The 13885-nt window shown below is 39.9% G+C and overlaps 1 protein-coding gene across 2 annotated transcripts in view; it reads right to left on the reverse strand.

Annotated features, from left to right (window-relative positions):
* Window positions 1-7675, reverse strand: part of KANSL1L (KAT8 regulatory NSL complex subunit 1 like) — a 59609-nt gene extending 51934 nt beyond the window's left edge. For both annotated transcript variants that reach the window (XM_059820390.1, XM_059820389.1), the window contains exon 1: window positions 6573-7675. In XM_059820390.1, coding sequence (XP_059676373.1) covers window positions 6573-7660 — 1088 coding nt within the window. In that variant the 5' untranslated portion in view covers window positions 7661-7675. The remainder of the gene's footprint in view (window positions 1-6572) is intronic.
* Window positions 7676-13885: the final 6210 nt, after the last annotated feature.

Below are 13885 nucleotides of genomic sequence, written 5' to 3' on the forward strand. Positions count from 1 at the left end.
TGATTAAATAATAGAGGAGTAACCAAACAGTACTTGGCTGTCTGCTTTGCAGGGCAGGGCTGGAGTGTATTATGAGGTTAAACCCTACAGTCCGGTCTGCAGGGACAAGGGGTGGAGAGAGTAACGAACACAGGTTTCAACAGTCGCAACCTTCTTTGGGTGTTTTGTAGGCGCTTGGCGTGGACTTTCACTGAGTTTTATTGCTGTCCGGTCCACCCCCATGGGCTGGGAGGAAGAGGAGTTTATAATGCACATATATTCAAACATGCACGTTCAGGTTTATTTGTTTTCAATACCAGAAGCAGTAATCAAAAGTTTGCTAATTGGAAATTAAATTGGTTTAAATTCCCCAACAGAAAACTTTTTCTCACCCACTAGAGCTAGGTAAAATGTTTGCATGAAAATAGAATCCTTTACAGCTAATTCAGTTTCAATAAAAAAGAGCACAGGTCAATATATTTAAATCCGACATCTAAAGTTACATTCCTAACCCATATTTAGCAGTATGAATGAAACCCTGTTATAGGAGAGCATTCCTATTTTGGGAAGTCTTTATACACACTTTTTATTTCATGTGAAAAGGAAAGCATTTAAATGATTTCCTGTATCAGGGGCCCACGTACGCTGATTTTCAAAGGCACTGGATGTATCCCTTTGAAGTAGATTCTCATGAAATCAGTGTTATCTATAAAATGAAATAATGCTGCCCTCACTTTACAATATATTATAAAGACAGTTCGTTGTTTGTAACAAATTTTTAATTAAAACAAAACACATTTCACAGCTTAGCAAAAGAAAAAAGCTAGCCATAAAACACTGATTAATCAGCAGTTGACATCAAGCACCAAACTCTTCTTGTCTACCATTTAATTAAGCATGTGAGGTTATCATGTATACACATGTGCCTAATTATTAGATTTTCTATTCTACTATACTATGTTGACTGTGTATTAAACTGTCATTCAGAAGAGTAATGCCAAGTTTTTATTTAATATGCATTCAACACCTATGTAACTCAAAAGCTTTGACGTTCCCAACTCTGAGATTCCCTTGCAGGTTACAACTTGTAAAACCTCCTGCCTTTCATTAAAACCTTTCAGTCTGCTTTCAGCAGCTGCAAAAATATTAATGTGATTACAGGTTAGAAATCAGGATCCTCACTCACAAGAACATTACTCCAGTATTGTGAGAAGGAAGTCTTGCTCAAAAGCAAGTTATTATTGCTGTACATGAGATCTCTAAAGAAAAACAGTAAACACTTGTGGGACCCTAAAGAAGTTGTAAATCCATCTTATGGAAATCCAACTAAGTGAGGTCAAATATATTCTGAAACAATACATGTATCCTTAGAGTGAAAACAGAAGGTAATATAAAGCTATCTTTTCTTTCATTCCCTGGTAACAATTCTCCTCCCACATCCTAGTGACAGGAGCCAAGAATTGAGAGAATGGCATTCATGTAAAATCAACGTATAAAACATTTCGAAACCAGCATATTATTATTAGCACCTATGAATTTATACTTATTCAAAAGCCCTCACATTAATCTTCTATGCAAATAAGACATTTCCCGAACTCGTAAACTAAAAAGGTCTTAAAAACTGGAAACAATCGGGGTTTTGTGCTTAAGAAAAATGGAGAGCAGTATGTAGTCCTGGCAGACTCTCTTCCTTCCCTTCCCTTCCCAAAACCAGAATTCAGTTCTCATATCAGGTATGAAGCAAAATTACAGCTCAGAGTGGAAAATTAGGACCTGACCTTGCAAAAACAAACAGCTTCCCCTTATAATGTGGCTCAAAGACATGCAATAAACCCCAGCCCTTAAGCAGTGCCTCCTATAGTGAGGCCTGCAGAACTGCATTGATGTTGCTCAATTAGCCATGAGAAAAATGTTAGGAAAAAAGGAAAATAATCTAGAACAAACAGATTAGATCTGGAGATACTAGTAATAATATTTTCCTCCTTCCTGTATGTTCTCCACCTTACTGCTCCCCTCCCTAAAAGCAGATTCCTCATCTTCTCTCTTGCCAGCTAGCAATCTAAGGGGGTAAAAAAGAAAAGAGAAAAAAAAAAAAAAGAAAGATTTACTATCTCTGCACATTCATTATAGAAGTTTCCAGGCATAATAAACCCTGTGGGCATGGAAAAATACAACAGTGCTTCTTCGTCAGGCTTGAGGTTGCTGGAGGATAATCAGTAAAACATGTCTTTCAAAAATCAGAGGAAAAGCATGAAAATATTTCAGAAGGAAAAAATCCCACCAAGTGATGCAAAAGGACTGTATTCAGATGGGGGAAGAAGGACTGGGGAAACAGGGCACAGGACTTTTCACTAATAGACAGAGCTACTTATTTTGCAGAAAAATCTATTGTAAGCAGCTTTTCTCTCTAATTAATTAGGTAAATGTATTACTATTTGATGGAGTGAGCAGCTGTGCCTTCGAAGAACTCCAGTGATGTATCTTTTGATTCTGGAAGATCATACACGTAGCACATGTAGAAGAAAAACTCTGTGCCCTGCAATTTTAAAGGTTTCCCAAATAAACACCTCAGCATCAGACTTCTTTGTGGTACATTGTAAACAACCAGAACTTCTAACCACATCAGGAACACACACAAAATACATGAATAAGGATGTGGAGTTGGCCTGGAAGGATACAATACATAGCTCCCAGAGTAAAGCTGTGTTGTTGAAAAAACTTTTGAGTTCGCAATCTCCCCCAATTCACCTTGTTTGAAATCTGTGACCATTTCTACGGATAATCTTCCATCTTCATGAACCACAAAGAACATCAACAAGTTCCAGGCAAACTCAGCTAATGAAATGTTGTCTATGTTGCATTTCAAGTGGTTGATGTTAGTTGTAAATTCCTGAAGGAATTACTTATGGTCAGCTTCGCAATGTCCTCCTCAGGCCCTTTGTCCACTTTGGCTGCTAATGCCTAACAGGGAGCTAGGGAACAGCACCTAACATCTGCCTTTGAGAAACCAGAGAGAAGTACTACTATATCCCCTGGGTAGTGTCTCGGGAATTTCCTACACCAAAAGCTGGAACGTTACTAGAATACAAATTACTGATGAAAATTTGGTGCTTTGCCTAAGAAACTTTCCATGAAAACTGACAGGTTAAAGACGTTCGTGAGCTGAAACTAGCAGCAAAATTACAAAATTCCTGAAAAAAGCCAACTGTTTTTTCATATTTCTTTTTAGCAAATACTCAAAGGACCAAATGTGTTTTGATTAATCTCTTCAAATGGGACAAGGCTTTCCAATTACTCTAGGAACTAGGGAAGTTCAGTAAGTACTGTGAATTGTCAGCAAACCAAGAATCTTTCTTGTCTTGAGGACAGTGCCTATGTAATGCTCAAGGGTTCAACAACGGTCTAAATATCTTTTGACAGCTATTTACAACTAAACAACAGAGGTATTGGAATAGATGGATAAAGACAATCTTACTTGAGACACAAAGCATTGAGATACTGCTCAGAAGAGCTTATGTCAACACTCATTGGGCAAAACTCTTTTCAGGATAATGAGAATGAACAGATTCAAAATGCTAAAAATAGCTCCAGGTTTTTTCCTACCGTGAATAATTGGAGCCAGAATCAACTTCTCCCTCCTGATGGGAAACAGACTGTTCTCAGGTAAACACGGTAAGTGCAGGTTCCTCCCCCCTTGCACATTGGATTGACATGTCCTCCCCCCCCAAAAAAGGATAAAAAGTACTGCAGTCATGACAATGACCAGCCACCAGCGTGACTATACCCTGAAGTTAAATGCAATCAGTATACTGGGATACAGGCAAAACCAAAACATTTTTCCTATTCATTACTGCACTAATAGAACCTTTTAGCATCTACATTTAAGTAGTATGAAGAATATCACAGAGGAAGAGTCTTTCCATATCAGTAAAAGTCTTCACTATGAAAAATAAGTCACAGGTGAGTAAACAAGTATTCTCTCACCCACATGATCACATTATTTCTGGAAAGCACTAAGAGTCAATTCCCTAGGAGAGAAAGGCATTTCAAAGAACGTAAATCCACTTAGCAGAAATAAAAATGGATGCTAACTTTGTTTCTTTCATCCAGGTGAAAGGCAATCTGAAAAGCCTTAAAGTGGTAAAGCTCAGGAAACAGCAAATCTCAGCAGCTGCACTGGTGAATAACTTTACCTTTGTCACCTAGAAGAAAAGGCGCAGCCTTATAGCAACAAAGACAAATCTTAGGGAAGTTGGAGAAATTAAGAAAACCACTGCAAGCTGAAGATCATGATAAACTCAAATAAGAGACAGCCTGTCCTCACTGCAATGTTAATTCAAGCATTGCCTCAGCCTGTGCACACAGACAAGAGTCTTCTGCTTAAATTAGGGAGTACTTTTAACTCTGAGCTTGCTGGCCCAGCAGCACAGTTCAAACCCCAGTGACTCTTGCATGGCCAATGCAGCAAGGCCTTAGCTAACGCATTTTGCTAGCCTCATCGCCGCTGCTGCTTGACTGCTGCTCAGCAGTAAGAACATAAAAAAAGGAGGAAGAAAAACAACCCACAAATAAAGGGTTGCACTGAGTCAGACTATAGATGATCTACGCAGTCTCTTGCCTCTTAGCAGTGGCCAAGATAACAGTCTTGCAACAGGGCAGGCCTGGAGGGAGCAGTGCTTCTCCAGAATACTCCCTCAGCTGCCAGCAACAGCAGTTTGGGGATTTCCTGAGCCAAAGGTGGTGGTGTCTTTGTACTTAACAATCCTCTGCGGATTTTTTCATCAGTGCAACAAAACAAACTGAGCAAGCCGTAAGAGGAAAGATAACTTAAGGAATTCAAAAGCCAGAGAAGAAATAAAGGTAAAGGACTGGAAGGCAGAATTTGAAACTCAACTGTCCCTGGCAAGAAGAAAAAAAGAAAACCCTTGCACAGAACTTTGGTCCAAGTTTTACATTATCCACTACCCTTCGAGAACCAGGAGCTTCTCATCAGTTTTTCTTTTTCAGTTCATGTAATCACAAGATAAGAATCCTAGAGGCAGAGCTACTACTCAGAAGTTCAAACGTATCAGCTAGGAGAAGAATGCAGATTCTCCTATGCTGGGAAGAGCCAAAAATGATGGTTTTTCATTAAAATATTTCAAAAGGAGAGTAATTCTTTTGCAAACTCAAATATTTAAGGTGATCCTAGCTTAAGTTGGCAAGTCATTATGCTTTGCTTGGACTTTAGTACAGTATTTACCATTCTGACAATATGTAAAAGAAAATGAAAACTAGTTTTTACTTTGCACTTTTTCTCCTCTCTGTTTTCCAGGCCTACAGAGTTTAATGAAATGCAGCTGCGATTTGATAACAACCATGCTATGCTGAAGCTTCCCTAACTGAAGCTATAGACACATAACTGGGCCCAGCTCTTTTCCAATTTAAGATGAAGCTTCCTTGATTTCTTCTGAACATCACGCTTTTCAAGACCAAGGAATGTATGTTTTTAAATACTTATTTTTCCTCAAACACCAGTGTCACTCTTGATGCTTTCTAGACACTCCCTAACAGCAGAGAGTGTAAGAAGAGAGCAGGAAACACAAAACCAGTCCTGACTTCAAGTGCTAGAAATGTAGGTGCCATGAAGCTCCTACCAAGCTGCCATGTTTGTGTGAAGCTCTATTCTGTGTGTCACTGCCCTGACTATCACATCCTAACAGACCTTAAGACATACTCTATTCTCTCCAGCTGTAGGAAGGGGAAAACAGCCATCCTTTCACCGCTTTCTAAAATTTCTTGACCAAAGAGATTGTGTTAATAGTGCAGCAAGGGGGCGGGGAAGAAAAGAAAAGAAAAAAAGGGGCTGTACCACCATTAGGGAACAATTTTACTACCTATTTCTCTTACCCACCGCTGATGGCCAAAGCTACAATAATTTGTACTGACAGGATCCCTGTCAATTCAAGACGGTATTAGGTAATGATATTAATTTCTCTCTGGTTCTTCTTGGAAAAGATAACCACAATAAAAACACCACTGCTAGCTTCATTCACAGTAGCAGAGCAACTTCAGTAAGTAAATTAACATTTAAAATTATAATTCAAAGAACCAAACTTTTTCATTATACAACCCCCAAAATACTGGATGGCTTGACACCTGCATCAGATGATAATTTTTACTCTTTATCACATTGCAGTGGATTTCAAGATCCTAACATTGACTAATTCTTAATAACTCCACAATAAAATTAAAATTATTTTCATACTGGCCAAAAAAATCATTTATAGCACTGCTATTGCTATTTGATTTACAGCACCGAGTATTGAATAATCGGCAGTACTAATGCAATGCAAACTGACAAGAGTGCAGTACAAAATTTAGCTCTCTACAGTCTAATAAAGTAACTGTTCCTTAAATGCTGTTATTAGGAGAAGCTCTTACTTTCTGTCTGGCCCTTGCCAAACCTAGCTCACACAGGCAGTCCTGCTGATTTCAGTAGGACTATCTATTGAGTGAGGTTACTCACACAAGAAGGAATCTGCAGGTCTAGACCCTTCCATCTTGATTTATAAGCATGAAGCACATGAGTCTAGCAGGAATTTAACACTTACGCTTCCACAGTTGTTCTTACAGTCTGTTCCTCACCGTCTTCATCTGAGCTGCTACATGTTGCATCAGAGTCCAGATCCTTCTCCACGCGAGACAGCAGCCCTCCAGTAGAAAGTGCAAACCCCCGGATTTCACCTGGCGCAACACTAACTCCGTTCTGTACGTCCGTACTCGAACTACCCTCCAAAGTAGTTGCGTTGTTTTCTGGCCAACCTTCAGTGCACCTGAGGGAGCTACTGCTCAAAAATCTGGTTGGCTCACGGAAAACCTTCATTCTTTGTAGCTGATGTTTCACGAAGCATTTCAGCTGCTGATCACAGTGTTTGATAACATGCTTTGCCAGGAGCATTTGTAAACGTTTCTGAGTTCTTTTGGCGCGACTGATTTCCATTTGTTGCTTAGTGACACACTGGAGTAAGCGAGCATACACCTCCTCCGGGGTGCTCCTCAAAATCCCTTCTGAAGGCCCGTGAAGAATTTGGTGTAATAAATCCCCTTTTATTGTTTCAGCGCAGACTTCCAAAGCCCTACCCAAAAAACCATTCTTCTTGTACCATTTACCATTTAAAAGCTGCATTTCTTCTGCATTACTGGATTCAGTTACATTTGAATCCGAAAGTCTCTGCATTTCTGCCAAATTCGGAGATGTGGTCTCTGAAAATGTTTCCCCTTTGACCTGTTCCTCAGGTTCTGAATGACTAATCTGACCAAATGATGTGTCAGCACCATTATGTAATGAATTTCTCATCTTGGAGCAGTCAGGCTCTCCCGCTTTCGTTTGCTTACGGGTTTTGTTGCTAAACGCAGAATTTGTACTCATTAACAAGACAGGCTGATAGCGCTTGGAGGATGGTGGAGAACCAAAATGCTGCAGACTGAAGATATCATTCCTGAGGTTGGGCTCAGCAGTGGGGAACCCCAGGACTGAGCACGTAATCTGTGCGATGGAGTCCTCTTTTATCTTCTCTTCCACTGCTCTGGAATTTTCCATGCACAAAGCTGTATCAGACTCCATAGCTCTAGAGGACAAAGAAGGTGACAAGTGGATACCATGACCTTTTGTTGCTGCCTCTCTGAGGGCTGGTGTCATTATAGCTACGGTAGGTAGTTTACAGCAAACCTGAAAATAACATGGGCCATGTAAATTTTCTCATTTTCATGACATGGTACAAATACAACAACTCTGTCAGATATTTCATTCTTTCAACATTTCAACATTATTCAAAGATTCCATAAAAAAGGACAGTATCTAAAGAACACAGATAGACTACACTCCCTCCCAAGTCAAACAAGAACACTCTGTTTTTTCTTTATTTCATTCAGAGGTTGCTGCATGTGCAATGAAAGCCTTTACCTCTCAGGGGAGTAAGTGTTCATACCTCATTGCATTTCTGATCCTATCAGTCTGAGAAATAACACTCACAAAGTTCAAGACTGTCATCTAACCTTGCCCAAACTGAAAAACATGACCATAAGCCATGTGACTGGAAGGATGCATTTTAAAATAGGTGCGCGAGTACATGTACATGCACACACACAGAGACGCACATCTACACAGTTCCACCCCAGAACTCTGGCTGGATTTTATTTTTATCTGCTCTGGAGATAACTTATTTTTTGAGTTGCATTTGCTTTTCATTCAAGTAGTTGGGTTTTTTTTAATACTTAAATGAGTCAACATCAACAGTATCACAGAAACAGCAGCTATGCAGCAACCTATTACAAGTTCAGCAAAGCAGAACACCTACCACATGATGAAACACTCTGAAATAAACTCAAGAGGCACTATTGGGAGAAATATATTTAATGTAAAACTATATAAAGCAATGATTTGATTAACTAATTTATTATGTATTCTCACAAATACACTTTAGAAACCAATCATCACGGCTAATGCTTTAAAAACAGAGAACTGTAAGTTCTAAATGTTTCCTAAAAACTCTTTCCTGTGCCTTTGTATCCAGTTTCTTTATTCATCAGGCACTGCCTGCACAATACAAACACAATATTCTTTGATAACAATTTGAGTAAAGACAGTTTTCCTTTACAAACCCTTTTGCCTGTGGCTTGCCATAGCTTAGACGAAGGGTTCCCAAACTTTGGGATCAAAAGACCAGTGTCAACCTTCACCACTTCTTGCCAGCAGCTATACAGCCATGTCTTACTGTATCTACTCCACAGCCTACAGAGCAGGAATCACTGCCTTACACTGTACTTTCAGCTTTGTTTAGGGGATGGTTAAAAAAACCCAACGAAAGATTTAATTGAACATGGCCTGCAGAAGCCTGAAAGATAAGCTACTATCAGTTCTTCATTAAGAAGCCAGAGACAAAACCAGAAACGGTAAGAGAGTAGTAACAAAAGTGAGTGTAGCACAGTAATTCCACAGCAAATTCTCTGTTTAACTGGTGTACTAGTTGAGCAGCATTTCCACTGCCCTCCTTTTAATGTCTTCAGTTTCTTTGATCTCCACAGCAACCGCCTAGCTCAGCAATTTTCAATACACAGATCCCATAAGGGGTCAATGATTCCGAGACTGCCACGTATGGATCTTAAGAAAAGCAAACTCCCTGTCTGAAGCCTTAGCTTGTTTATAACTACAGGTTTTATGCTGAAGGTGCAAACATTAAAGGGAGATGTGGAAACCTGAGGAGCTGAGAAGTACCAGTCTGGATACTTTCTCCTTAACCCTCAGAACACGAAGAAAAACATAAAGAGCCACCTGCTCCAGTAATGCCTGAACACTCTCTGTATGCTTTATTAACCTTTCATTGCTCCACGTATACTTCAACCATAAGGTTTTCACCTCTGTACATCACCTACCCAGCATCACAGGGACCAGGTTTGGTGGTCCTAATGCTAATCCTAAACAATGCTACTAAAATCCCCAGGATTTTAACCTTTATCAATGAGCCAGTAACTTCAGATTATAGAGGAATTCAGCACAAAGTCCTCCCCAGTGGACAGCAGTTCAGTAAGAGCCCTGTTACTAGGATCAGAGAGAGAAATGCACTGATGAGAGCTGGAGCCCCAAGTCCCAAAGGCTGTGATGACTCGGCAATGCTCTCAGTATCTGGCTGACTTGTGGCTTTGTGTCTTTCCACTCTTCTAAGAGTTAGCAGGCACAAGAATTTTTAAATCCAAAGGAGTATGTATTCAGACACTTATACTTCCCCCCTCCCCCCCCCTTAGCATATGGCAAATAACTATAGTAAGTCAAAGTGATTTAGCATGGCTAAAACATAAAGGGGAGAGAACTGAAGCCCACACTTTCTCTGTGGCGTTACTATGAACTCAAGGGAGTCCCCATGTTAGAGCCGTCCCTGGGAACTCCAAAAAGCTCTCGCAGAAGAATGCAGGCAGCCTGATATCTACATACACTGAGCAATGACGTTATTAACTGTTCCGACTTCACCATCTACCTTCCTTAGCCCAAGTGGTTTAACAGTCATAGATTGCTACTCCTGAAAGCCAGGAAACGTCCACACACAGCAGAGCTGCTGTTGAAGTAAACAAGAAGTTTGGAGATGTGTATCTCATACTCATATGAAGATGGAGGCTATTCAAAAAACTGGCAGCACAAAATTTTCAGACTGCTGTGTTTTAACGTGATCATATTCCCTCAAATACTACAAACCCTTCTGGTACAGTTTCAAATTTCCTAAATTGCAATGAGTATCATTAGCAAATTATTTTAAGGCTTTTTTGAGTTTGAGGGACTTTTTTTCCCCTCTTTTAGGTGAAAGAGGGGAAGAAATCAAAGTACCCTCAAATTGAACCACAAACATTACACTCAAGAGCACTGACAAACCACTGACTAATTAGGAGTTCCTGACAGAAGACACTTAAATTACAATGTAGTGAAAAAAATATATATAAAATGCTTTTGAAGAGTGAAATTGCTCAATTAACCCCTTACCCATCAACTTGCAAACTTCACACGATGTTTCTGCCCTGAAGACAGTCGTGTGAGATAATTCAGGTACGTTCCTCTCATTTCAGTGACATCAAAAAGACTTTATAAAAGCTGGTACTGTCCCAGTCTCCAGTCCTTGGCATTTCTCCAAGAAGTTAACACACACACACACAGAGTCATTGGTATATAAGCAAAACAAAGTATAAGCTGCAAAAAAATTAAAAACAAATTTTAGTACAAGTACTTGGCTCAATGAGAACTGTACAATTTTCATTTTGACACATTTTATTTCATTTTGGCAGAAAGCAGCAAAAATAATTCACTCCACCCTTATTGGAAGTGAGTTTCCAGAGCCAAACCTATTATCTTCTGGGGGGCGGGGAGAAGCGCAGAGAGAGGGAAGACAAGTACTGCAACATGGTATTCAGGAAGAGTCTGTATTTTCATTCTGGGAAAAGCTTGTTTGTCATAGGTAAACCATTTCAAGGATTTTTTCCATTGTGTACTACTTGAGGTTTCAAAACCAGAACAGCTGAAATGCTACTAAACTGGCAAACAGTTTGCCTTTCATCTGCTGAATACACACTCCACTTGAAAGACTAAAAAGTATTGTAAAAAGAAAAACTGACGTAAAATAAGTACCGGGGAAGGGACGAAACAAGTACCAGACACGCACAGTACAGCAACTGATGTTTAAAGTGACTTTATGCTTATCCTCCCCTAATGCCTTAATTACCCAGGAGGATATAGCCGGGAATTGCAGTTTACCACAGCCCCAGCACTCCCCCCAACCCTGCACCCTGCTTGCTTCTCTCACCACAGCTACAGGTCCCTAATCCCCCAGTGACCCCTGCTCCTCTACCGCGCCTCTTCCCCCTGCTACCTCTGCTTATATCTTAGTCCTTACTCAACATTTCCACATTATACCCTTCTCTACCAGGCTTACCTCAACGGAATTCGTCTAAATCCTGAAACTAGCATCTTCATGTTGGTAATTAGCAGCACCCTATTAAAATAAACACAACAAAACCCAACCACAAACCTGCCTGCACACAGGGTGGCATTCCCTTCCCAGCTTTTGTTTATAGTCCTTTCACTTTTTGACTCTTCCCCCCCTTGCATAACATTATCACTTTTGTTACACAACACTGCAGACAATATTTTGGGGGATTTTTGCTTGCGGGTTTTTTGTTTGTGATTTTTTTGTTTCTAACAACAAATAAAACTCCATTTGCATGAGGGTTTGTAAGGTTCCTCTGTACCATCCTTCTCTCCTTGTAAATTGAGTCATCTCTCATCATCCCAAATACATGAAGATTTCTTAATAATGAAATTCCTGGAGACCAGGAGAAGATTTTTTACATTTACTATTTTTTTGCTTTCAAATTCAGGGGCCTAGAAATAACATTTCAAATTAATACAGCTGTTTCCAGTTTATTGATAGATTAACAGTGTTTCAGATAAGTGAACTTCCAATGTTTATTCCTTGTCTAGAAGGCATTTCAAAAGCAAAGCAAAGTCACTGGCAGCAGACAGCATCTGGTGAAACACCTAAAATTAAGCTCAGCAAGAATGCTCAAAAATATGTTATTTCAAACTGACAAGAGCTGCTTTAAGGCCTCTTAGAGAAAACCTGCAGAAGAGATGGCAGCTACATGAGCAAGCTTGATCTGCCTACAACACAACCGACAAAACCTGGTTTCCTACAGCTTTGTGTTGTTTGCCCCGTAATCCCTAGCTCCTCTTGAACAACCTTCTTTATAATCGCTGGACAAAAATAAAGCGGTGCTCTGGCAGACAGGCACTACTGCAGCACTGCCTTAGCTGTGCTGCCAGGACTGAGAGCCACCACCGAGCTGAGCATGCAGGAGCTGACTTTGGCCAGCTTCTCCAAGCCTTGCCTGGTGGGAGGCAGCCGCTTGGGTGTACTTTACCTACCTCTCCCAATCTTCACAAAAATTACAGGATCATTTCTAAGAATAGAGAGAACAGCTCAATAGCATAATTCGCATTTTCTCACAGAATGGTTTGCAGCAATGACCACGAAAGAGATATTGGTCCCACTGGGTATGTCCTGGTTAGGGGTATGAAAGAAAAAGGGAAGAAGTCCATACTTAGCACACCTGGGATTAGCCTTTAAGGAAAAAAAAAAAAAAATCATCACAGTAGGCAGCTTTTGTTTTCAGTTCAACAGCAGCCCAGTTACTCATGATGAGTATTTAAGCATTTTAGTATTTTGTTCTATTAATAGACTGGAAAAAAAACAACACCCAAACAGGATTATGTGGGGAGTCTCAGCTTTCAGCAGCACCTACTGTGCAGGCAGTACTGTACAGAAAAAACTGCAAACTCCAGTGTTTTGCACTCCCCAGAAGATATAAGCACAAATTCCTCCTCTTTGGGGGGGGGGAACCCACCCCAAAAAACCCCAACAACAAAACACACACACACCTAAAAAGGATCTCTCTTTGAACAGTAAGAGAACTCAATTTAAGACAGACCACCCAAACAGTTTTAATCATAAAAAACATCAAAAAGGACATACTTCAAGTGGAACTCATTAGTATTAATTTATGATAAAATCCATGACTCATTAAAATCTCTGAACAGTGTTGTTTTTCTCCTTTTTCATAACTGCTTCTGAAGAGAAAATCATATATTATTTCCAAGTTTATTACCATGCCATCAACTAATTCCTGTTCAGTATACAATATCATGTATTTGTAACGTAACATCTGAAGTAATTTTTAACATATGCTAAACTTAAACACTTTTTGTAGTATGTGACAGATGCCTCTGTAAGTCGGTTGTACATATGTCTCTGTAATACTTTCAGATCCATTGTAAGGTCCATATCAACATTTCGGTTATCCTCTTGAATCTCAGTCTTTGAGGAAAGGGCTGTAAAACTTGGTCTTAAACAAGACCCACTCAGCTCTTAGACAGTAATTAAGATGACTGGAATTTAAACTCCCCAAAAGATTTACAGGATTTCGCAACGTGGACCAATAAGGAAGGAGAGCCCTACGGCGCGCAGACCAGCTTTCTGAGCTGGTACACCTACTAGCATTATAACCATGCTCTATCCAGTTTAATTTTTAATATTGCCTTTTTATTAAATTAAGCACAAAAAGGAAATATCTGCCCTTTGACAAGGAGCAGACTTTGGTCACTGGGATTTTCTTTTTTTTTTTTTTTTTAATTGGTTACTTTGCTTCCCATTGCTGAGGAGTATGAAGTACCTCAATCACTGCTACGTTTTATTTTGGGAAATGCTTCAGCATGTGCATCAGCTCCGTGGTTGCAAAAAACTGGATTAAAAGACTTGCTTAAGACCACACAGGAAATCTCAACCGAGGCTGAGGGACGCACCTGGATCCGAGCTGCTGTCCAGAGCTT

This window comes from Gavia stellata, chromosome 8, assembly GCF_030936135.1.
Source record: "Gavia stellata isolate bGavSte3 chromosome 8, bGavSte3.hap2, whole genome shotgun sequence".
NCBI classification, from domain to species: Eukaryota; Metazoa; Chordata; class Aves; order Gaviiformes; family Gaviidae; genus Gavia; species Gavia stellata.